Raw genomic sequence first — 23102 nt, forward strand, 5'->3', positions numbered from 1 at the left:
AGTAAAACGCATGCATCCAGAAAGTAACGGCCGCGATAATGCAGAGCGCAGGCGAACCACCGCATGAGCTCGACAGCGGAGGATCAGCGCATTGGAACGAAATAATCGCTCGATGTATGCAGTTGGGGCTTCTCGTTTCCTGCTATAAATTGTAGCCGTGGTACGCCCGCGTGCCGTTTCCCAGGTTTTCAGGTTTTGAGGCAAATTTTACCGCTTCGCGCTTGAACTCGGTGCATTAAGCCTGAACGCCGCGTTAACCCCCACGAGGTGGAGGAAATGGTCTAAAGCAGCACTTTTTTTTTTCGCTTAACACAAGTTCTACAGCCGTCCTCACACTGTATTGAAAGTTTTGGAATTGCGGCGGTGACATTACTCGCTGCGTTAGGAAACTCTTACCCTTTTTCATGCACGACGTATATTCGCTGCACCGTGTTTAACTGAGTTAGCGGTTTTCCCACAATTCGTGCGGGGATTTTCTGAAGGAAAAAAAAAAAGAATAGGCAACCGATACTCGAAAAAAGCAATATTATATATTTTTTTTTCATTTTCTCTTTGCAGCTCTTAGCAGTAAGATTGTGAGAAGTAAATTATACTCCATAGTAAGAATACTGATCCCCAACAAGGTTATGTGATTTTTCATGCTCTGCATTAAACCTTTTGGTAACATTCTGGTAATGCCGTAAATGATCCCTCCCGTTCTGGAAAAAGAAAAGATTTCTCGCACATCAGCAGTGCGAGAGCTTTGGTGTTCAGCACTACAACGTATGTAAAATGTGCCATAATTCTTAGAGCAAACGGAACAGCTTTTTTCGTGCAAGCAGAAGCACCATTAGATTTACTACGCTCGACTGTCGCAAGCTGAAAAATGTGCCAACTTGCCTCTGGTCACAAAGTTGCTGCCCATCGCGCACGGCAGAAACGCGTTCATATCCGCCGTCAGGCAATTCTTACGCAAGCGTTTGATGTTCCGGTTACATGGTTGCAGGGTCTCACTGTAACATAGTCTGTCGTACACCGAGCTCGAATGGACAACCGGATTCGCATGCATGTGGCGCTCGTGTGCGCAGTCCACCCTAGCCCCGTTGTTCACTGTAGCTTTTTGCATGGGCGCGTATCGCTCTTGCTACCATTATTCGCTGACGACGTTTTTCTCTGCCGTTTTTGATACGCTTGGTGTTGATCAAGGATACGAGTAAGTCCCGCTGTACTTTGTTCATTCTCTGGCCGCTGTTGCGGCGGACGTGCTTTCGTTCCGGCGATGAACTACTGCGCCTATAATGGTCCTAATCCCTTGAATATGTGCTAGCCTGCCGTCTCCACGCGCCTGCCAGTAGGTATTTGTGTCCCTGCTGTAGTGCTTGGCCTTTTTCTGTGGCGCTGCGAACTGTCGCAGATAGTCGGTTGGGACGTCGCCGCCGCTCCTCAGTGTTTATCTAACTCTTTGTCGTGTCTCTTGCCTCGCTAACGACAACGGCGATGCTTTAAAAGCGCGGGTTTCCGATCAACCGCAAGAATATTAAGTAGCATATTTGAAATATTAGTTCTTCTGCGAAGTTTGCCGCTGCTGGGAAACGTCAGAAGCAGTTGTAACGAGAGATACCGAGCTAGACAAAAGCACACATCTGGAGTCGGGCGAATAAGCCCAGCTGCGCGAAGGCAGCCATACTGTTGCTAGATTCGAGCGTGAAAGTTCTAAATACAGTACGGTCGCAGCCGAAAAAATATCGCAGGAAAGAAGGCCCACGCCATCAGTTCAGCCCCAGCAACGACACCAGTCGTCGCTTCTGCGAAGCAGCGAAGGGCTGCTCCCACTTAATAGCTGCTGCTTGCTTTTTCGGGATCTTAGCTGCTGTGTTTTGGACTCGTTGATTACACCAGCCCTGCAAAAAAAGAAGAAAGAAAGAAATAATGATTTATGTTGCCGCAAGAGGCTCACTCTACAGAATAGAGGATGAGAGTGCGTTTAATCTCAGAGGTGGGGGTGGGGTGGGGGTTAGTATTGGAAAACCCGATTTCCCTTTCTCTGGAAACCAGGCGAGATTCCTTACTTGGGAAGTGAATCGCAACGCACATTTGGGTACTATGAAAAATAAATGGTGTAAGATTAATGAGATCTGTCATCCCAAATCGATTCAGCTGTGAGAGACGCTGTAGTGGACGGCTCCGGAAAATTTCGAACACCTGGGATTGTTTACCATGTGTTGAGAATGCAAGTAAATTGGAACCTCGCGTTTCGCCTTCATTGAAATGCGTGGTGATGTCATCAGTTTCAGGCTAATCATATCTGGAGTTTTCTTTTCCACACAAATAGCTTTGGTCGTGCAGCGAAATGCACAAGAAACTTATTTGGTCGGCATGTGTGACACGGGAGATATGGACAATTTATGCTGATGGGTTGCATGTGCATAATTCACTGGGCCGGGGTGTGTTGTGTGCTTTAAGAACGGCTACTTTACATTTACACTATGTAGATGTCATTTTTATTTTAGGCTTCACTACAATATCTGCGCGTGGTCCTAAGAAAAAATTTGTTTTCAAAATGTTGACGCTTGCCAATAGTTCCAAGGGATAGTCCTCTTGTTCGGTTTGTGTTTCGTCGGATGCGGTTTGATCAGTAGCTCAGTTTTTTTTTTTATTCTGATGGATGACTCGTAGTGGAGGTATCGCGATCAAATTGGACCATCTGAGTTTTTTTCGTTCTGATATTTCTCGAGAGGAACTACAGGCAACGCTTTAACTCGAAAGTTTACCGACCAAGCGGGGCTACCTACAGCAAACATCGTTCCCCCAATCCTGCACGTATTTAAAATTGCTTCATACTAAGTGACACAACGGCCAGACTTACTCACTCCCCATCTTGCCCCTAGCCTCCCCTCAATAAACTCTATGACTCGAGAAAATGTCAGATGAATAATGTTCCATATCTTTAATGTCCCGACAAAATCTATACAGCCTTACATCAAAACACCTGTCCTTTTTTGCAGCAAATACCCGAAGCACTATCATATATACTGCGGCTGCCAGGGTAAACTGCAACATTTATAGTTACTGAACATGTCGCTAGTGAAATAGGAGGTACAACTTCTTGTTATAATTTGTGTCTATTAACAGTCCTTGATTCCTTCGTTGAGCAAAAGTATTTGGCTGAAATGACCAAGTGAAATAAAAAGCGCAATGTATGAACTTAGCGGGTCATTGAGGTTGAGAGAGCGGCACAGTAAGCAATCAATATCAAATTTTGCATAAAAGCGAACACAATAAAAGCAACAGAAAAAAATTGTAGATGTCCAAGTATTCTTAAACAGTGTTTCACGAGCGTTATCCATCGGCCGCCGCCGCAGTCGCTGTTTCCGCTTCGATCTTGGCTCGCTTCTGCGCTTGGTAAGGTTCTGCAACAGGCCAGTCTGGCTTCTCGTTGTTCGATAGTCTGGATAACCTGTCTGGCATGGCTGCCGTCTCTATCTTTAGAGGGTGGCGTATTTACCTAGGCTAAATGAAACTTTGTGAAGACGAAGATGTTCAGTGCCCAGCGTGAGAGTTTTTTACATTTGGAGCTTGATAAAGAAGACGGTGTTTACTGCGCAGCGTGAAACTGTGGTGCGGTTTTACACGAGGCGGGATCGGTTGCGGCGATAGTCATCTCGAGCCTTGGGTTGACGATGAAGACGACGATGCTTGTTGCACAGAGCGAGACCAAAAAAACATGCGACGCACCAGCACATGACGCCATCTGTAGAACTCTGAGGTACTATATCCTGAAATGACTCTAAACTAGCAAATGCACGCGTTAGATCTAACACCCTAAATAAGGCACCTGCGGTACTATATGAGATCGCAATAAAGATCGGAATTATTTTGAAAACTAGGAAATCTATAACTACGCCTGAAATGTAAGTCTAGATTTCATTCTCCTCTTCAGTCAGAGTGGTACCAGTGGGAAGGACTGGGCACGCGAACACGTGCACAGCAGCCAGGCACGCCATCGCGAAGCTACCGCAAGAGGCCGCATTGAGATAGCAGCGCAGTTTCTTCAGTAGTCATGAAAGGCTTGCTTGTCAGCTACACTAGCCGGCCATGGCCTGCCCACGTGTGCTGTGGACTTAGAGACGGGCGCCACGTAGACCGCACGCTTAACTCGTACTCTTCTTTCTAGACAGATACCGGTGCTCTGAAAATGCTTGTCGCTGCCAAGCATGCTTTGTATTTTGGGCTACCAGCATACGGTTTTACGAGCCTTCGTGGAAGCTCTTTTCGTCAGCAAATATTACGAGACGCGCGAGAGCTTCTGCCTCCGTTTCTGAGACTGTTATTAGCTGGTATGTTTTCGATGAGCTATTCGAATTTTTTCGAGTAGCTCGATGGGGTTGTAAATGAAAGAAATGGTGGGCAGTGAAGCGCGATCATCCATGAAAACATTTCTTCCTGGGAAGTTGCAGCTTTGTGATTTCCCCTGTGGGTGCTTGTATATACAGTAAGGAGAAGATATGAACGTTTCTTGCTGTCTGCCCCCACTGCTGCTGCCTTTGAGCGCTGCTTCGAATCCATGCGTTCCATAAGTGCTCCTGCACCATGAAGAGACACCGACCGAAAAGAACGCGCGTGACCTTTGCGTGATGCGCTTCTCTTCCGTGCCAACGAGGTGGTGGCAGCGGTGGCACGTGTTTGCCCCCGTCGTAAACTGTCCTATCGTGTAGCGACTAGCTGACTATACACTAAGAGACTACGCTAAGAGAGGACGACAGCAGAGGAGCTACCGTTCCCATCCGCTCCCCTCCATGCGCGTGCGCCAGCTTATGCATGCAAGCAATCAAGCAAGCGCACGCACGCACGCACGCACGCACGCACGCGCGCACGCACGCACGCACGCACGCACGCACGCACACACACACACACACACACACACACGCGCACACACACACACACACACACGCACGCACGCACACCACACGCACGCACACACGCACGCACACCACACACGCACACCACACGCGCACCGCACGCACGCACCGCACGCACACACACGCACACCGCACGCACACCGCACACGCACACCGCACGCACACCGCACGCACACCACGCACGCACACCATGCACGCACACGCACGCACGCACACACGCACGCACACGCACGCACGCACACGCGCACGCGCGCATGTGCACGTGTGTGCATCTGAGTATCAGTCGTCCTTGGTGCACCTGTTTCTAAGTTGTCAGTTGTGTATCCTAAAAAAAGACATTTCTCTCGCCTAAGCACTATGGAACCGGAACTGCATTCAATTCCGACCTTATGCTTCGTTTGGTAGCAGCCACCCCATCGAATTACTTGGGAGTGAAACGGAGAAAACGGCGAAGAAGAGTAATAGCGATCGGCCACAAGCCTATTTCTTTTCTTTTTTGTACGCTTATATTTTCAAGAGTGAACATTTGTTTGTAATGTGAAGTAGCTGACTGAAGCCGAGCATTCGAGAGGAAACATCAATTTTTTTTTGTTCGCGAAACCCGTGTTATGGTTATTAAATAAGGGTTGAAAATGCAAGGACTTGAGCGAAACGAGAATACATTCGCAAAATGTTTTAGGCCGTCAGGAGTTGTCGATGACCAGTAGATGACCAATCCAAAAGGTCGATGACATCATCGGAAAGGCAACTCCGGGCTCGTGCTTCTTTTGGGAAAGGTCAGGCGTTAAATAAATGAAGCGAAACGTGTCAGGCTTCTGCCTCTTTCGCAGAGAAGTTGAGCTTGAGTTAGGAATCAGGGTGGTTGGCATAGCCTTCGTTTGAGTACAGTTTGTAAACAGCAATTTGGGTACGTAGTTCAGCTGTAATAGCCTCCGGTGTATTTTCAAAGCAATTTCGGGGTACAGAAAACTCCGCCTTTGACGAGTATGACAAGACAGCGTTAATGGATTCCGTCCGCGATGTCTCTAGGAGATCCTCGCAGCTTCCATGCACTCTGCTACTCGCTTAATTAGTACTCTTTCAATTGGTGTCCCTGTTATCTCAAATTTAATCATTAGAGTACCATCGTAGGATTTCACAAATGTGAAACATTATCCGACATGAATTGCAAGCCCACCTTGACTTGTGCGGACCAGACTTGAAATATAAAGATCCTGGATTCGATTCCCAACACAACCTCCCACCTCCGAAGTGCTACCCAAGTGGCAGCTTCTACAATGCTGTATGGTCTCGTTATGTCCAAAAACTTGCGGAAATGTTAGCGCCCACTGTAACTACTCCCAGTTAGGGTCATGTTCCAGAGTTTTCGAACGCCGACATCATAGGAATTTCTGCGTAGTGGGACCTTTCGTTCTATCACAGTAAACAAAATTGTCTCTATGTTGGGGAAGATGGTTCCAGGTAGCCCATTTTTGTATTGAAGGGGTCCAGGCATTAGCGAGATTTTAAAGTTATCTATGCTGAACGATAGACAGACTAGGTGGCCGCGCTCATGTAACCAAGCTTTTAAAAAGCGCGGAGTGTCTTGGCCCTAGTGAAACAAACTCAGAGCTGTTGATAGTCGCCTGAGGTAGTCTGCATATTTTATTCTTCGCCAATGTTAGTAATTAGTGAAGGCCAATTAGCTAACACTTCAATTATTGACTTTAAAAACTTTGTACCAATTAAAGTTGCGCATCGTTTACCAAAACTGCTAGCTTCGATATTTTAGTGAAAGTGTAATTTACGTAGCATCGTGTTTATTGAGATTCAAGTCACTAGCTGCTCGGTCACTCCTTCCGTCCAGTGTGCGCACACAACTTCATTGTACACAGTGTACAAGAGGTAAGCGGATTTTGGTTTCTGTCCCGCGTCTTGGTACGGTGAAGCGGCAGCGCTTTCACGTGGAAGATTTTATTATTCCTATTATTATTGAGGAAGTGTCGTTGAAGGCCGCTAACGAACTACTTTGATTAAACAATACACATCTACAAACTGCTCACTCAGCTGTTTCTCAAGACGATAAACATCCTGTGTATTGACCCTTTATTTCTGAGGCCAGTATGTAAAACGTGTGCTCATTAGTCTTTGTTAATAAGAATGTTTAGAGAGCAAAGAATTCTGCAGGGTAGGTCACATGACTCTCAACAGAGCTCTACTGGTTATATTGGCCAATATATACTACCAGAGAACAAAGCCAGAATGGATCATGCACTCATTCGGTACCGTAGCAAGAACAACGAAGGCACAAGGCACAGGCTATTTTCTCTACCCTCTGTTGCTCGCGGTATCAAAAGTGAGATTAATAGCCCAATAGTCTGATTATTTACCTTTTATGAATTTTTCGAAACAGCATTAAGTCGCAGAAGAGCAAAACGAGCAATCAAACTTTCCCATTACATGGATTTTCTTCCAAAGAACAGGTACAAGAAAAGCTGCTGATTTGAACTAAAGTCGCCATTTATGTGTCTGCATCATCTATACAAATCTTGTGCGCAGCTGAAGCGCTGAGCAACGAAGCCTGCAATGCAACAACTGCATGTCGCTCTAGAAGGGCTAAAGAACGTGCTTGTTTACCACTGCTGTTATTCTACCCAGCGATTATTAAGCGCGCGAGAAGGCACTAAGAATGGAAAGTGCAGTAAATGTAGGTAATATATTAAGTCTGACTAATATAATTATTATTCCTTACAAATTAAGTGGGTACATACATTTGATTATGTCGGCGAGACGCCTAGCTGCGTTATGGTTACAATTCTGAGAACAAACGGCAGATTGAAATTCCACCAATGATGATCATGTAATGTTGAGCCATCTGAAGATCAGGAATACGTGCCAAAGAAAGAAAAACAAGAGAAAGTATGAGGAATCTTGAGAATACACGGGAGCTGGACAGAGAAGGGAGGGAGGCAGTCGAGGTGAGCCATGCAGCGCCTCTTACAGGATCGGCTAATCTGCACCCCTTAGGAGGAATTCGGCTCACGTCCTCAGAAAAGTTCCAACAGAAATCCCTTGCTCTGCCCTCGAAAGTTAACTGACAGTAGTGGGAAAACGATTCACGTGCACTGTGTAAGGAGGCGACAGTAACGGTGGGCCGCGTGGCTGTGCACGTTGAGTTTTACAGTGCAGATTTTATGCGCCTGTTCGGGGGTTCACCCGCGTTGCCGTTAGTGCTGTTGCCGGTGTAACTAAGCAAAAAACAGTTACGAACGAAAGAGAATTTTTCAAAACATGAGAAACCCTTTGGCTCGTGAGAAAAAGAGCATTTTGTAACTGCACATACATACATACATACATACATACATACATACATACATGCATGCATGCATGCATGCACGCATACATACATACATACATACATACATACATACATACATACATACATACATACATACATACATACATACATACATACATACATACATACATACATGCACGCACGCACGCACGCACGCACGCACGCACGCATGCATACATACATACATACATACATACATACATACATACATACATACATACATACATACATACATACATACATACATACATGCATGCACGCACGCACGCACGCACACATACATACATACATACATGCATGCATGCATGCATGCATGCATGCATGCACGCACGCATGCATGCATACATACATACATACATACATACATACATACATACATACATACATACATACATACATACATACATACATACATACATACATACATGCATGCATGCATACATACATACATACATAAATGCATGCATGCATGCATGCATGTATGTATGTATGTATGTATGTATGTATGTATGTATGTATGTATGTATGTATGTATGTATGTATGTATGTATGTATGTATGTATGTATGTATGTATGTATGTATGTATGTATGTATGTATGTATGTATGTATGTATGTATGTATGTATGTATGTATGTATGTATGTATGTATGTATGTATGCATACATACATACATACATACATACGTACGTACGTACGTACGTACGTACGTACGTACATACATACATACATACATACATACATACATACGTACGTACATACATACATACATACATACATACATACATACATACATACATACATGCATGCATGCATGCATGCATGCATGCATACATACATACATACATACATACATACATACATACATGCATACATGCATACATGCATACATGCATACATGCATACATACATGCATACATGCATACATGCATGCATGCATGCTTACATACATACATGCTTACATACATACATGCTTACATACATACATGCTTACATACATACATGCTTACATACATACATGCTTACATACATGCATACATACATGCATACATACATGCATACATGCATACATGCATACATGCATGCATACATGCATACATGCATACATGCATGCATGCATACATGCATACATACATACATACATCTCATATTATTCGCCTTATAGTAAATATGTAAAAACGCTTTAAAAACTGCTCTTAAATTTCGCATTAGGAAGTATCATAATTGTCTTTAGATTTTCTAGTTGCTATACGACCTGACAGTAGTGACATTGAGGAAGGTACCTTCTTCTGAAATGTCCTAGAGGAGCTTATCAGCTTTGCCAAAAATCGAGATCCCTTAACAAGCGTTGCATCGTATCCAGAGTGTCACAACTCAGATGGACAAATATTAAAAAAAGATAGCATAAGCGTTCTTCCAAATTTAAATGAAGCTTATGTTGTGAGAATCCGTCTCAAGCCGCCACTTTACTTTTTTTTTTCTGTCAGCCTGATAGAATAATTAAGCTAACAGTGTTTTAAACTTATGGTTTAAATGTTCGGATGTGAACAGAGAATTTTTCAGGCACCACGAAAATTGTTCTAACTTAGTACTTCCGGTAAGGCAGCCCTCACGGCTTCCATTTTTTTGCAGCGAGAACAACAACAAAAAAAGAATAAAAAAAGGCGTAAAGGATTGCTCTTATCTTTGAAAACTTCGTGACAGCGCGCTCAGTCGAATTGAATGCGTCGCGACTACTGCACTCTTCTTCGCGACTTTAAACAGCGTCAGATTCGCGCCTTCTGCATTTCTCACGACGAACCTTCACTTTGTTCCCAGTTTCGAGGTAGACGTCAACGGCTGCGGACAGCGAGCTTTTCCGGTGCGCCAGTTGCTGCCGTTGGCGCTTATCTCGGAGTGAGCAGCAACGAAAAGACATGTTGTGGGCCGCGTAGGAGTCGCCAATCTGGCGGCGTTTCAAGTAGAGGACGACAGCGCTGTACTCGTAACGAATTCGGGCGCTCGGAGCGTGCTATCACGGAGTGTATTTTAGAACTTCGTGGTCATTCCCGTTTCTGAACAAAAAAAAAAAAAAAAAATCCGAGACCGCTGTGGAATCTGCACTGCAGAAATGCGTAAGGCTAAGCGTAGCTGGTGCAAACAGTGCATTACGTTTGAGCTCATTATCACTATCAACTTAATGCACCGTCATTATCCTTGCTAATGACATCATTGCCGTTATCATTGATTGTAGCGTCATTGTCATCGCTACTATCATCCTCGCGGTAGGCAAGAAGAATTATGACGTTGCGTTTCACGATCCCGGGCATGTCGCAGTTAGTTAAAGCACTCGGCTGGGGAACCAAGGAATGGTAATTCGATTCCTGATGGATACAAAATTTATGCATTTATTTTTAACTATCTACTTCATGGTAGACAAGGATAATTAATATTTGCATGGTTTGTTTCGGTTTCGGGTGATGACGCCATTTGATTGTCATCTATAGTGTGACCGGACGGACGCCGGCAGTGTGAGCCATTATACGCTTTCGCCTTAAAAGCACTTCGCTAAAACTAATGTATCGTGAAAAAATGGTCACACTATTTGTCCAGAGCTCTACTACTTTCATATTTATAAGTGGAGCCTTTATGGCCAAATTTAAAATGGTAATTAGTTAAATTTGACTAATTGTTCAACTGTAAGAAAAATAGTATTTCATTATTCAGTCGCCTTAAATGCACAGCCTGCTTTGTTATTTGGCCTTAAGCAGGAGTTAGCGTTTCAGACTAACCGCAGCAGCACACAAGATACCACGCACTGAAGAATAAGCTTGAGAACGAAATTGATGCAAAAATGCTTATATCGTTGTGAGTAGACATGGAGAGACACTACATGGAAGTTGCAGTCTATGCAGAAGTGATCAGAGAAACGAATAACCTTTGAGCAATTAACATTGTCTTCGTGTAACGTGATTCATTCGCTAGATGTGCAGGAAAAGAAAAAAAGAATTCTTTAAGAGGTTGCTGCTGCTGCGTGTACTGTAGATAAATTCTACCAATATTCACTTTAGGTCACTTCTTAAGAATGTTCATTTTTTATATCTTGGTCCGCCTTATCTGGAACACCTTTTATACATTAGTCTATCGGCTTCGTAGGTCTTCCCTTTTTTTTTTCTTGCAGCAATCATCTATGTGGGAAAGTAACAATGAGTACTGCTCCTGGCAAAAAGTTGCGCACAGTTTTCAACTGTGCTTCAGTGAAGCGCATGCATTAATTTCATTTCCTTTGGAACGACCCTAAGAATATTTACTTTGAACAGCTGCACTTGCATGTATATGCCAAACAGACTCGTGAATATTGGTTTTTGTGTGCGAGATGAAAATTTAGAAATCAATGTTGCACCATTTATTACTGCACATTGCCTGCTTAGCAAAGATTTCCTAGTGCTACGGGATATGTTCCCTCTTTTTAATAATATCGAGACTCACTTTCGCAACATGTGGCACCGTGTTCATTCCGGGTAAGAAAATATTGCTCGTGCTATGTATATTCAATTTCGGTCGCAAAGTAAACGAGACCATGATTTTTTTGTTTTGTATTTGCCTCAGTTATTTACACTGAATTTGTAGCTCTAGCGAGGAACCGGGATTCTTCTTCAATCCCGGTTTTGCTATGCCTTAGCAGAAGGGAGAAGAAAAAACTTGGCGAGTCACCCTTCACTTGCGACACGAGAAGCACGGCTTTTTGGAACGCAGGTGTTCACTCTAAGCAAGCCGTGGCTTCGCCCTCAGAACACTTCTCCACGAGGCTTTCCGATCCACTCAATTTCCTGAACGGGATGATGTCCGTGGATGGAAGAAGACTTCGCTGCCGAACTGAATTTTTTCGACTTTCTGCTGTCGAAGCGGGCGATGACTTGGACAACACAAGTAAAAAGAAAAAGATCTGAATGCAAGAAACGTATACCACTATCGAAAGGCCATTTCTTCCTTTGAGTTACGATGTTTACACAGACTCCGTCCGATCCGGGCCTTAGGTAAATAGTAATACTCAGATGTAATGCGTAACATCGACATGGCCAATGTTGCCGCAATATATTCGAAATTTCGTTTGCTGCGATCGTTCAAATAGTAAACAGTAGACTCATGAACGTGAACAGTAATAAGTTCTCGAACCTTCCGTTCTCTACCCCCCTACCTTTTCTTATGCTTTGCGTGATTACATTTACTCACCACTAATTTGCCGTGGCCCCGACAGCAGTGCCTTATGTGCATCGATTGTCGCGCATTTTCTCAAGTGTACCGGGTGTTTCAGCAGGCAAATAAAAAAATTACTTAGTATAGTGGGTTCAAGTTAGAAACAAAAATATTTGCAGGAACAAACTCTCTGCCGCAGCAGACACAATATGCTTCAAAACTCGGCTAGTTATTCAGCTAACTACCTAAAACCCAACATTTAAGATTTTAATCATCGTTGTTGGGTGGTTAGTCCCATTCGGGTGTTTGAATCCGTCAACAAGATAACGCCGTTTTAATTTCTGAAACGAAGAAAACCACATTTTATAAAGCTCTGCAGTACGAGGAAATAAAACGCTTTTTTTTTCGTACCAAATCTAAAACTGTGCGCAGGAAACACGCATGAAACTGTATAGAACGAACGTCTGGTGATCACGTGACGCAGTGCCAACGGCGCCAAATTCAAATTCCCTGCTCTTAGTGTCACGTACTTTGATTTGTTTCTTCGCTCCCGAATATAACGACCTCGCTGTTGGAAATGACTAGTATGCATCCTTTCACCATATTGCGAGCCAGAAAAATGCACGTGACGTGCGCTTGTTGCTCTAAATAAATGCTTAAGCCACTGCACGTCATGACTGGGTGTCGCTTCTGTACCGTGCTTATGTTTCTGCTTCGGACACGGTACGGAAGCGACGCCCGGTATTAATTATTCAATCAATCGCTTGTGTGCCGAGCTTCCTGCACGTTTATTGCACTTAGCTTGGGTTCCATGCTGAAAACAGCGTCAGAACTTCTCGTGCTGCAGGGCTTTGCAAAAAAGAAGGTTTTGTTTGTTTCAAAAACTGATAAGCATCGTCCTGTTTTCTGCTTCGAACTCTCGATTGGGACTAAACGCTCAACTGGAATGTTTATAAGGTTAACTAGTTGGGTTTGCTTAATTAACTGATTAAAAAGGGAGCTTTTCTCGTATTTTGAGCACAGTGTCTTGATTGTTCTTGCTGCAAAAGAGTTTATAGCAAATAATTTTTGCTATCTTTAACCCAGTATAGTAAGGTAATTTTGAAGGCCTTCGCTGAAACGCCCGGCATATTTTAAATCTTGATGAAATACACTAGCAGGCGAAAAACAGCGGGGAAGGCTGATGTGATTCAGCTATCGTTTCGAGTATATGCAGGATATAAAAATAGCTTTTGTGAGTATTTTATTGCGTCAATTACTATATGAAAAATTGAGGTTTTGAATTACAGCACTAAGGGGGAAAATGCTTTCCCCACTTTAACTTCTTCGATAGCGCCGTGGCTTTAAATTCGGTTGCTTAGTTCATTGTCGAGGGAAAAAAGTGCAATCGCGGCGGCCGCGTTTTGTACAGGACGGCTGCAAAAAATATGCACACCACTGCACTATGTGCACTACAGCGAGCCTTATATAGCTCCAGTAATACGAAGGTAGCTCAGTGGTTAGGGTGCTTTACTGCTTAACCTGTGTACACGGGTCCACTTCTGGCAACGGTGGCTACTTTCGATGTAGGGGAAACGCAAAAATACGCAGAGTTTGTTCCATGAGTGCATGTTAAGAGAGAATGAGGAGAAAATTGAGTAGACGAAAGTAGAACCTAATAATAAAATCACCACATTTTAAACAGCCTTTAGCTTTTATTATATGATAGCACGCGTTACAGTGATGCTTATAGCTTCTTTTTGAAAACAGACTATTTTACGCATTTAGATGACGCAATGCGTATAGGAGGAGAAGCCAAGGCGTGGCTTGGCGAGGTTAACAAAAGATCCCATTTATGACGGTGCTCTACAGTGGATTATATCTAGGCAAGTGCCAGTTCGCTCTTTTTCTTAATGATGCCGAGTCACGGCATGATGGGAGGCGCTAATCGATGGAAGAAGACCTCAACGGATGTATTTCTTCCGCTTTCCAACTTAGCGTGAAGAAGCGCAAAAAAACAAAAAACAAAAACCTTTTTCGGATATGTGCAGAGAGTGACAAACGTCATGCGCTGTCGGGATATGCCGCTTGCGCTTGATAGTGAGAAGATGTATGGGTAAGCTCAGGTGACCACGTACTATGGACGTTTGTGCGAACCAGCAAACACTTAGTTTTGTTGATTCTTCTCCGGAAATAATCGAGGCCGAAAGAGGACATATCGAGAACTAATTGGCTTCAGTGTCATGCTACAACTAAATATACAGTCAGCATATATTGTTAGGCATTTATATGTCATTCCAGTGGAGCATATTTGATTCAAGAAGCTAGGTTCAGTTACCGGGGTCTTATGAGGACATGCCTGCACCTTAGCCGCTTATCCATAGCCTGATTGTTCCTGGAATAATAGCGTACCGCTTCCGAGTGCACTCATGTCCGAGCTGAAAAGCGGCTTCGGGTGAGTGACTGAATCATACCGATTAAAACTGGACTATGTATGGGCATTGTGCAGCAGTGCACAAAAAACACCGAACAACGTCGCCATTTCGCAAACAGTTGCTGTTTTGCAATGCAGTTGTCTTTGACGTTCCAGAAATGATATCAAGTGTATGTAAGCAGAACGCCATCTAAAAGAGACAAACTAGAAACCTGCGCGCTTGAGAAAGAATCGCCCTGCACGCGTCAGGTTTTTGTGAGCTGTGCGTCTTCATGTCCCGAGTACGCTAGTATCATGGCTCGGTAGTCAACTTTCTAAAGGGCGCTTAGACAGCAGTAACTGGTGCCGAGGTCTGAATCAATCTCATTGCCAACGGGTGCGTCAGTTGTGAAGCCCTATTATAACATTTATTGAAGTGATGTCATGGGGCGCCATTTTGGGGTGCAGATCACAGCTTCACAATTGACAGCCGGAAGGGTTATTGGTAACTCGATTAGACACGCTTGCTGCCTTTCGCCGTTCTACGTAAACACAAAAATGGCCGACACTGTAAATTATGTGCACATACAACCTATACTTTTGAAGTTGTTTGTAGGATTTCAGAGTCCGCGCAATACTAATGCCAGACTTTTGAAATTAGGTACGCTTAAATATTTTCAATGTCGACGTTCGCAGAACACTGCAGATATCTCGTGGAATTTTCAACCACTAATTAGTCCTAGTGCGGTAGCGCCTATCGTGAGCCTCATCGAAATATCGTTTGTGAGAAACTTCAAGCAGAACTTAATCGCATTTCGACAGCAGGGAGACCGGTGCAGAAAGGCAGCTCTTGTCAACCAAACCCGATTTCTTTCGGCTCACTTCGTGGACACGTGCATTTCTGACGTCGCGTTTGAGAACTTCCAAAAATTCATTATCCGAAACTCACAGGCGGGCAGCGAATGCTCTATGCCGCCCATCAGAGCACGCAAATAAATGGCGCATGATCAGTATGTTACTTGTTCCTCTCATGCTGAGGATTTGACCACTGCTCACAGGTAAATTCTATTCACCTTTGCAGGCTGACGTGTTCGAAACTGATTGTGTCTCGGAGGGTGCAGCGGGGTTAGCGGAGCTTCTTCCAAACTCACCGTGGCCACTTGCGTGCACATCGCAAGGTTTTTGGCACGCTGAATCCCACCTTGTGCTTTTTTTTTCTGTGTTTGTTTCGTCTCTATAATGAGCCATTTTGTCGCGGAGCATTTCTGCCCTAAAAACCACTTTTGCCGCCCGACATTTGTGCCATAATATTCCTTTTTCTTCTGATTGGCTTTCTTTAAATTTTCTTTTGGGAGTTTCCCATTTTCATTTATTTTTAATCGGTTTTTGCCTGCGATAACCTCTGTTTCGGTGCGGGTTTTCTCTTAGATTTATTTACCTTTTTTTTGTCATTTTGAGATTTTACAATTAAGGTAAAGCTGATTGGTGGAATGGAAGGTCACGTGACCCTTGTGCCATATATCGTGACGGGCTTGATGTGGACATCTTTGAGGGTGCGGTGCGCTTGCAAGCAAGTTTGCCTCGCGCTTGCCCCCCGGGTTTGTAAAATAAACTCCCAAATATTTGCTCCTGAAGCGCACACCGATACCGTCGCCACGCCGCGTTGTTACTATGCCTCAAAGCCCTGAGATAAAAACTTTCAAATTTACTCCCGCTCCAGAGCTTGCCCCACTGATCGAATTACTTTTCGGGAGTGGTACGAAGTAAAAATGAATGGGGCCGTTCTTTCTCCCCAGTAAGTTTGAGTAAGGTTAAGTTTAAAGCTCAGAGCTGCCAAGTTGATGCTTTCACAGATGCAAAATAAAGAGAGAGAGAGAGAAAAAAAAAGAAATAGAACCGGTACAAAATATCGGGCTAAATCTGCAGGAAGAAAGAAAGATATCCTGTACTTCCGTAAGCGATACCTTTCCAAAGATAGGACAGGGAAAGAGAAACTTATTCGCGGAGTTCTCGAGTAAAAATGCAAAACGCGGAACCGTCGGTGCCACCAGAAGTAATCTAGTTAGTTAAGCAGTCGATAACGCCAAGCACCCACTCCACACTCAGCCTCTTAATAAGGATTGAGTGCTATGCCGTGATGGCTCCTCAGTTTTATTGATCTAGAATGGCAGTTCGCGTAGCTGTTGGATATTTTTTTACTCAGTCGATACATAGAATTCCAAATGCTTTATTTACAGCTAGACGGGATCATTTAAGCGTTTGCTTCATTTCGCCAAGAGAGGAATCATTAAAAATCTAAATTCTATAGGTACTAGCATTTTAAGTGTCGACGGACTTCATCTAGCACACAGTACAAGCGTTGGCACATAAGCACATTTCCATTCTGAATGTGTCACGAGTGCAGCGGTGTATCGTTGCGTCGTTTTGAACATTGGAATTGTTTCAATCCAGGGAGGTAAGCGGTGCATGACAAATCTTTGAAAATTGTTTTTATGGGCTTAATGCAATCTTAGGCTGTTTTTCTTTGAGATGAGCTAATTACTTGCCCGGGAAAGTTTCAGGGGGGCAGCAGCGAAAGGAAGCCTTTACTGAAGGCAGCGATCAAACAGTAATTTAATACAATGCTTATCCTCAGCGCTTGGATAACCATTCATCAGCGCAGACAGAAAAAAACGCCATGGATGGTAAGATGAAAGCACATGAGAGCAAAACAGACACGAAAACCACGCACGTATACGTACGCACATGCGTCGCCGTACTCAATGAAAAAAAAAAGAAGGAAGAACTGCTGGTGCGAGAGGCGAGCGAAGAAAAAAAAAAGACAATATATTCATTTTTGTTTTCTTCGGTTTCCGAGAGAGCCAAGCAGATGATTTTTTTTTTGTGCTGCACACTTTTGCGGAGGCAGCTCGTAATGACCCAAATGGAATGCATCGTAAGCAAACATTAAAGAAAACTACTTTCTATTTGCAGCATGTTCCGAAGTGGCATCCCTTCGCCTGCCGTCCCAGTGGCTTGATAGCAGTGGCCGATGGGCTCATCAGTGGAATTGTCTTTCGCGGGGTGGTACATTACATCATTCATTACGAAGAACTCTAGGGAACGATATTCACGTTTCTCAGGCGTGAATACTCCGTGCGCTAGTAATGCATTGTCGCGGTATCGGCATTCACTTACAGGAAGTGTTTAAAGAACTCTGCTCAGTGAGGCAGCTGCAAGACGTGCATAATAAATCCGAATTAAGAAGAGAAGCGCAGTGCTGAGCGCAGGCGGAGCCATGTTCAGCTGTCAACCCAAGGGAAAGATGCAATGCGACCGCGTTATTGGGCCGTTTTCAAGAAAACTAGGTTTCCGCGTTTCTAGCGTTGGAAGCCAAACAGAGATGAAAAATATATGCCGAGTGATTAAGCATTAATAATAATGCTTAATCACTAATAATATTGCATGTTCGCGAGTGACCATTTGCAAGAGGAACAGCAGACGGAATCGATTTAGCCTGCTGGACCATACCCTTAAGAGTGCGGCAGAAGTGGCCGCCACATTTTTCTAACCTCGCGGTTCGCGTCTCTTCTTCGGCAGTTAATGCTGAGGTGGCGGTGAAACAGTAGCGTTGTTAAAAGGTTGCCCGTAGTTGCGAGTTAGGATGGCGAGCAAGAGAAGATGGCTGACGCCAATATAAAATGCGAGGACATATGATCACACCGGTGAAACGGAGTTGTAGAGATGGAGGATTGAGTCATTCACGAAGAAGGCTAGCTTAAACTTCTCCTGGGTAACTGGGCCAGTCGAGCAACTCATGTTGACAGTGTACGGCACTGAATGGACTAAAAGATGCAAAATGGCCTAAGGTAATGCAGCTGAAGTCATTTGGAATTTTTGTTTTTGTGGTGCCCCGAACGTGGCGAGTATATATGGCGTATGCAAGCACGTAGTCGAGCTGATGCTTTTGCAGCTCGTAGCGACTGCAGGAACTATCCATTGTACTTATGCAACTTGTGGCCTTCCGCAGCCTTCCAGGAGAAGTCAGGAGTACCTGAATTCTAGGCACAGGGCTAGCAACTACTTTACAAACACTTTGCAACGATTCTCCGCAGGATTCATGTGCTTGGAAAAAAAGCCAAATGCTCGAAAATACCACAAGTGCGCTGTTGGAGGATAGCTCCGATGAAATTACTACATTGCCATTACTGTAACATCACTGCGTTTCAGCTTGTTAGTAAAATAATCGGAACCGATGATGCTGCGCTGACGTTAGACTGCGGCCTCATGCGCTAAGCTGCACTTCAGATATCGTTTGTTTTCACGAACTTCCATCCATAACGCAGGCTTTCCGAACGCTAGGCCACGCGGCACCTTGCCCAAGCGTGTGCAAGTTCAAACGCATCTTAAGAACGGCTGGTCCTACGCACATGAACTTTCCCTCCAAGCCTGATTCAGTAGATATTATTTATTTTCGTACTACGTACCGGTAAATTTACCACTAATACTACTGCTCTACGGTAGGTTTTGTGAGAATGCGTTCACACATAAGAGACCCGCGGGGGCGCAAACTGATCCGGAAGCTTCGTTTTCCGCTGTTGTACACAGTTCGGCTATCACCGGAGTCTTTCTTCTCACGGTTGAAACGGACGACTTCACGCGCTCTGCTTTGGATATCGTCCTTTCCATCATCTTCTATGCGTGGAGCAGATGGTCCTAACGGTAAAGCACGCAGCCCCTTGCACGTGCAAGCTTATAAGTTCGAACGTCTGGCCGGTCTTGATCTTGCGCCTAAAAGGGCAAGGATGCACCTTCTCTCGGGCAGAGACAGACACTTAACGGCTATGAGGAATCGCCATCTTCCGGGCGTATAGAACGTGAGACAGAACAGCGTGATATTATAGCCACAGGAGCAGGATAACAAATAGGTTGAGTACTCAACGGTTTGAACGGTTGAAAATCAATATGCAGAAGACTAAGGTAATGTTCAACAGCCGCGGGAAGGAACAGCAGTTTACATTAGGTAGCGAAATACTGGAAGTAGTAGGCAAATATGTCTACTTAGGACAGGTAGTAACCGCAGATCCGGACCATGAAAGGAAGTAACAAGAAGAATAAGATTGGGATGGAGCGCATTTGGCAAGCACTCGCAGATTATGACTAGCAGCTTACCGGTATCGCTCAAGAGGAAAGTATACAACAGTTGCATCTTGCCTGTACTCACCTATGGGGCTGAAACGTGGAGGCTACCCAAGAGAGTTCTACTTAAGTTAAAGACAACCCAGAGGGCTATGGAACGAAAAATGGTAGGGGTAACATTAAGAGATAGAAAGCGTGCAGAGTGGGTCAGAGAAATAACTCAAGTTACCGACATTCTAGTGGAAATTAAGAAGAAGAAATGGACATGGGCAGGACATGTAGTGCGAAGAGAGGATAACCGATGGTCACTGAGAGTAACAAATTGGATTCCAAGGGAAGGAAAGCGTAGCAGGGGGCGGCAGAAAGTTAGGTGGGCGGATGAGATTAAGAAGTTCGCAGGGGTCAAGTGGATGCAGCTAGCACAGGACCGGGTTAAGTGGAGAAATATGGGAGAGGCCTTCGCCCTGCAGTGGGTATAATCAGGCTGATGATGATGATGATGATGACTCAACGGTTTGAATGAGCACTGGCTGTGATAACAAACGGTTCTTGAAAGAGGAGCCAACTTGCTAACGCTCGCACCCTCTCATTGACCATCCAATTGTTTTCTTGACATGACGATATCACAACAATGACAGCATTAAAAACAATGTGCAATCTGAAACGTTGCATGAAAGGTGAGTTTGTAGATAATGGTGAATTTTGTCATTTTTGTATGATATTCAGAATGGATGACGCTACTTTTTGTTGTTGTTCTTCTTTCAAACTGCATGCATTTGTTTAACTGTTAGGAAAGTATCATTTCTGATTTTGATTGATGCGACGTCGTTGATGAAAATGGCGTAGAAAAAAAGCAGATGTACATATAAGATGTGTCACGATTACTTATTCCTTGGTGAACAGGTGGAATTGTGACCAGTGTGAACGAGATAACCGCTGTGGAAGGGGGTGACACATGGTTACCTTGCAACGTCACTCCTTCCGTCGGCAAGCAGCGTCCAGTGGCTCTCGTCCTGTGGTACAAGGAAAACGCCACGACGCCAGTGTACACGGTAGACGCCCGCTGGGGCAGCCTGCTTCAAGGGGCACGACACTTCCCTGGTGACGAAGAACTGGCTGCCAGGTTAAGCTTCGACGGCGGCCAACAGCCTGCGCTGCTGAGAGTTTCCCGTGTACAGGCCGAGGACGCGGGCCTCTACCGCTGCCGCGTGGACTACCGCCAGGCCCGCACTGAAGTCACGCTGTCTGCATTGCGCGTAATCGGTGAGGGTTTTTGGAATGAATAAACTGTTATAATAATTATATATGCTTACGAATACATGAATATATAAACGCATGGAAGATGCGCCATATGTGGACGAAACGTTAGTGAAAGTTGTTATTGCTAGCAGCTATTGCGAATATCTGCTCAAAATCTGAATGCGCGTTCTCTAAAACACCACAGTATAGGCATTTCGGATATTGTGGATAAAAGAGACAAAATGCATTTTAGATGGTGTATTGAACGAGCGCAGCCTTTCTTTCTTTGGCCCCATACTGTTGCTCGAGTGGGTTCTTTTTGTGCAACGTTAGCTCGTCTGAATAATAAAATAAGCTGGGCCGACAAGACGTACTGATCGAGAAAAGGCAGTGTAGTACAGAGGACTGGTGAATGGAGGGCGACCTTTCTACCAAGAAGTGTATTTACCTTCCATTTATACGTTCGTTTCTGTTTTCAGGCGTGCCATATTTTTGAATCCTGTTGGCACCTGAAGATGCGGAACGTTCCGAGTGCATTAAAGATTGTCGCTCTTTCAAACTCATGCGATCTTTACCATGCGTAGTTGATTATGCTATACAGGGGAATAATGCGTTATTCAGAACAATGCACAATAGCTCTGACGTAAGTCTTCAAGGTGTTAGGAGACAAAAAAATGGTTTCGAGACACTTCATGGCGGGTTCATATAACTGAGAAGAGGCGAGGGTCGGCTCTCTAAATTCCCGTTCTGGTAAAAACGTACCCGGAGTAAACGTCTCCGAAAACAATGGCCCGGAAAAAGCATCCCCGAAAAATAATCCCATTTAGTGAAGAAGAAAAAATTTCTCCTAACGGGTGCACACATATCGCATCGTGAAGCATGTGCCTCGCCTCGTGCACGGTTCATCAGGATTAAATCGTTTTTATTGCCATTGACTATTAGTGATTTTTACCTTACATCTGTAATGGTTTAAACAACAATTTTTTGTATTTTTGTTTCCCTTTTTTATTTTCACGTGGTGTAGTGTTTAGACTGTGCACCTCCGTGATGTGCTACAATAATGCATGCGGCACTTGTTGGCTTGGAAGTGACCAAACATCGGACTGATGCGGGGCGTTCGTAACAACAACAAAGTAAATTATATTTTGAGGGAACAGTGATAGCTCCTCGTGCTCGCTTTGTTTGCGGGAGAAAGGGCAAGCTTACCACTTGCTCGTCAGTTCAGACGCTTGGAACGGGGCTATAGTGCACGTGTCCATGATCAACGATCGGTTAAGGCTGGGCCGGCTTTCGCTAGTTAAGAGATGACCTTTCCAAAGTAAGATCTGCGAGGGTGTTCAGTGATGCCTTCTGCTGCGGGTGGTTCCCGAGAGCACCACGCCTAGACGGTGGTACCTTTCTCAGTGAGCAACATTATCCAGTCTATAAACTTGTCTTAAAGTGCTTAATTAGCTAGGGGCCACGTATTGTATAAAAGTAGACACATTGCACGTTAGGACAGCCTCTTTCGCTATTCTTTTTCACAAATCCTTCTTCGGTGCTGTAAGCATGTCAGGCACCCAGAAGACTGAGATTCCAAACCATAACTACATCTATTATCAAAATGAAGAAAAAATGCAACTAAATGAACAATTTTTTAAAAATCATTTCTCTAATCAATCATTTTCAGGGCCAATGCTTGCCTGGGGAAATATTTTTTCTGATTGCCGCTTTTATTAGGGCCTTTTCTTTCGCAGACATTTTTTCCGGAACGACATCTTCCAGAGATGTTTTCTCTGGGGACATGTTTACTTACATGTTAGGAATGTAATAATAACGACAGCTTTAGAGTCAGCAGAAAATCGAAGCCAAACGATGCGCGCTCGTAAGTTTCAGGAATTGTGTGTCTTTACGTAGAGGCGCGATTGCTTTTTGAAACGTCAAATATATACGAACCTGAGCGC

At 44.3% G+C, this 23102-nt stretch overlaps 1 protein-coding gene across 1 annotated transcript in view; it reads left to right on the top strand.

Moving 5' to 3' along the window:
• Window positions 1-23102, top strand: part of LOC146185606 (neural cell adhesion molecule 2-like) — a 77896-nt gene that overhangs the window by 22250 nt on the left and 32544 nt on the right. The window contains exon 3 of the mRNA XM_084607878.1: window positions 20824-21183. Within this exon, the coding sequence (XP_084464004.1) occupies window positions 20824-21183 (360 nt within the window). The remainder of the gene's footprint in view (window positions 1-20823; window positions 21184-23102) is intronic.

This window comes from Amblyomma maculatum, chromosome 6, assembly GCF_055883805.1.
Source record: "Amblyomma maculatum isolate TAMU_Amacu chromosome 6, ASM5588380v1, whole genome shotgun sequence".
NCBI classification, from domain to species: Eukaryota; Metazoa; Arthropoda; class Arachnida; order Ixodida; family Ixodidae; genus Amblyomma; species Amblyomma maculatum.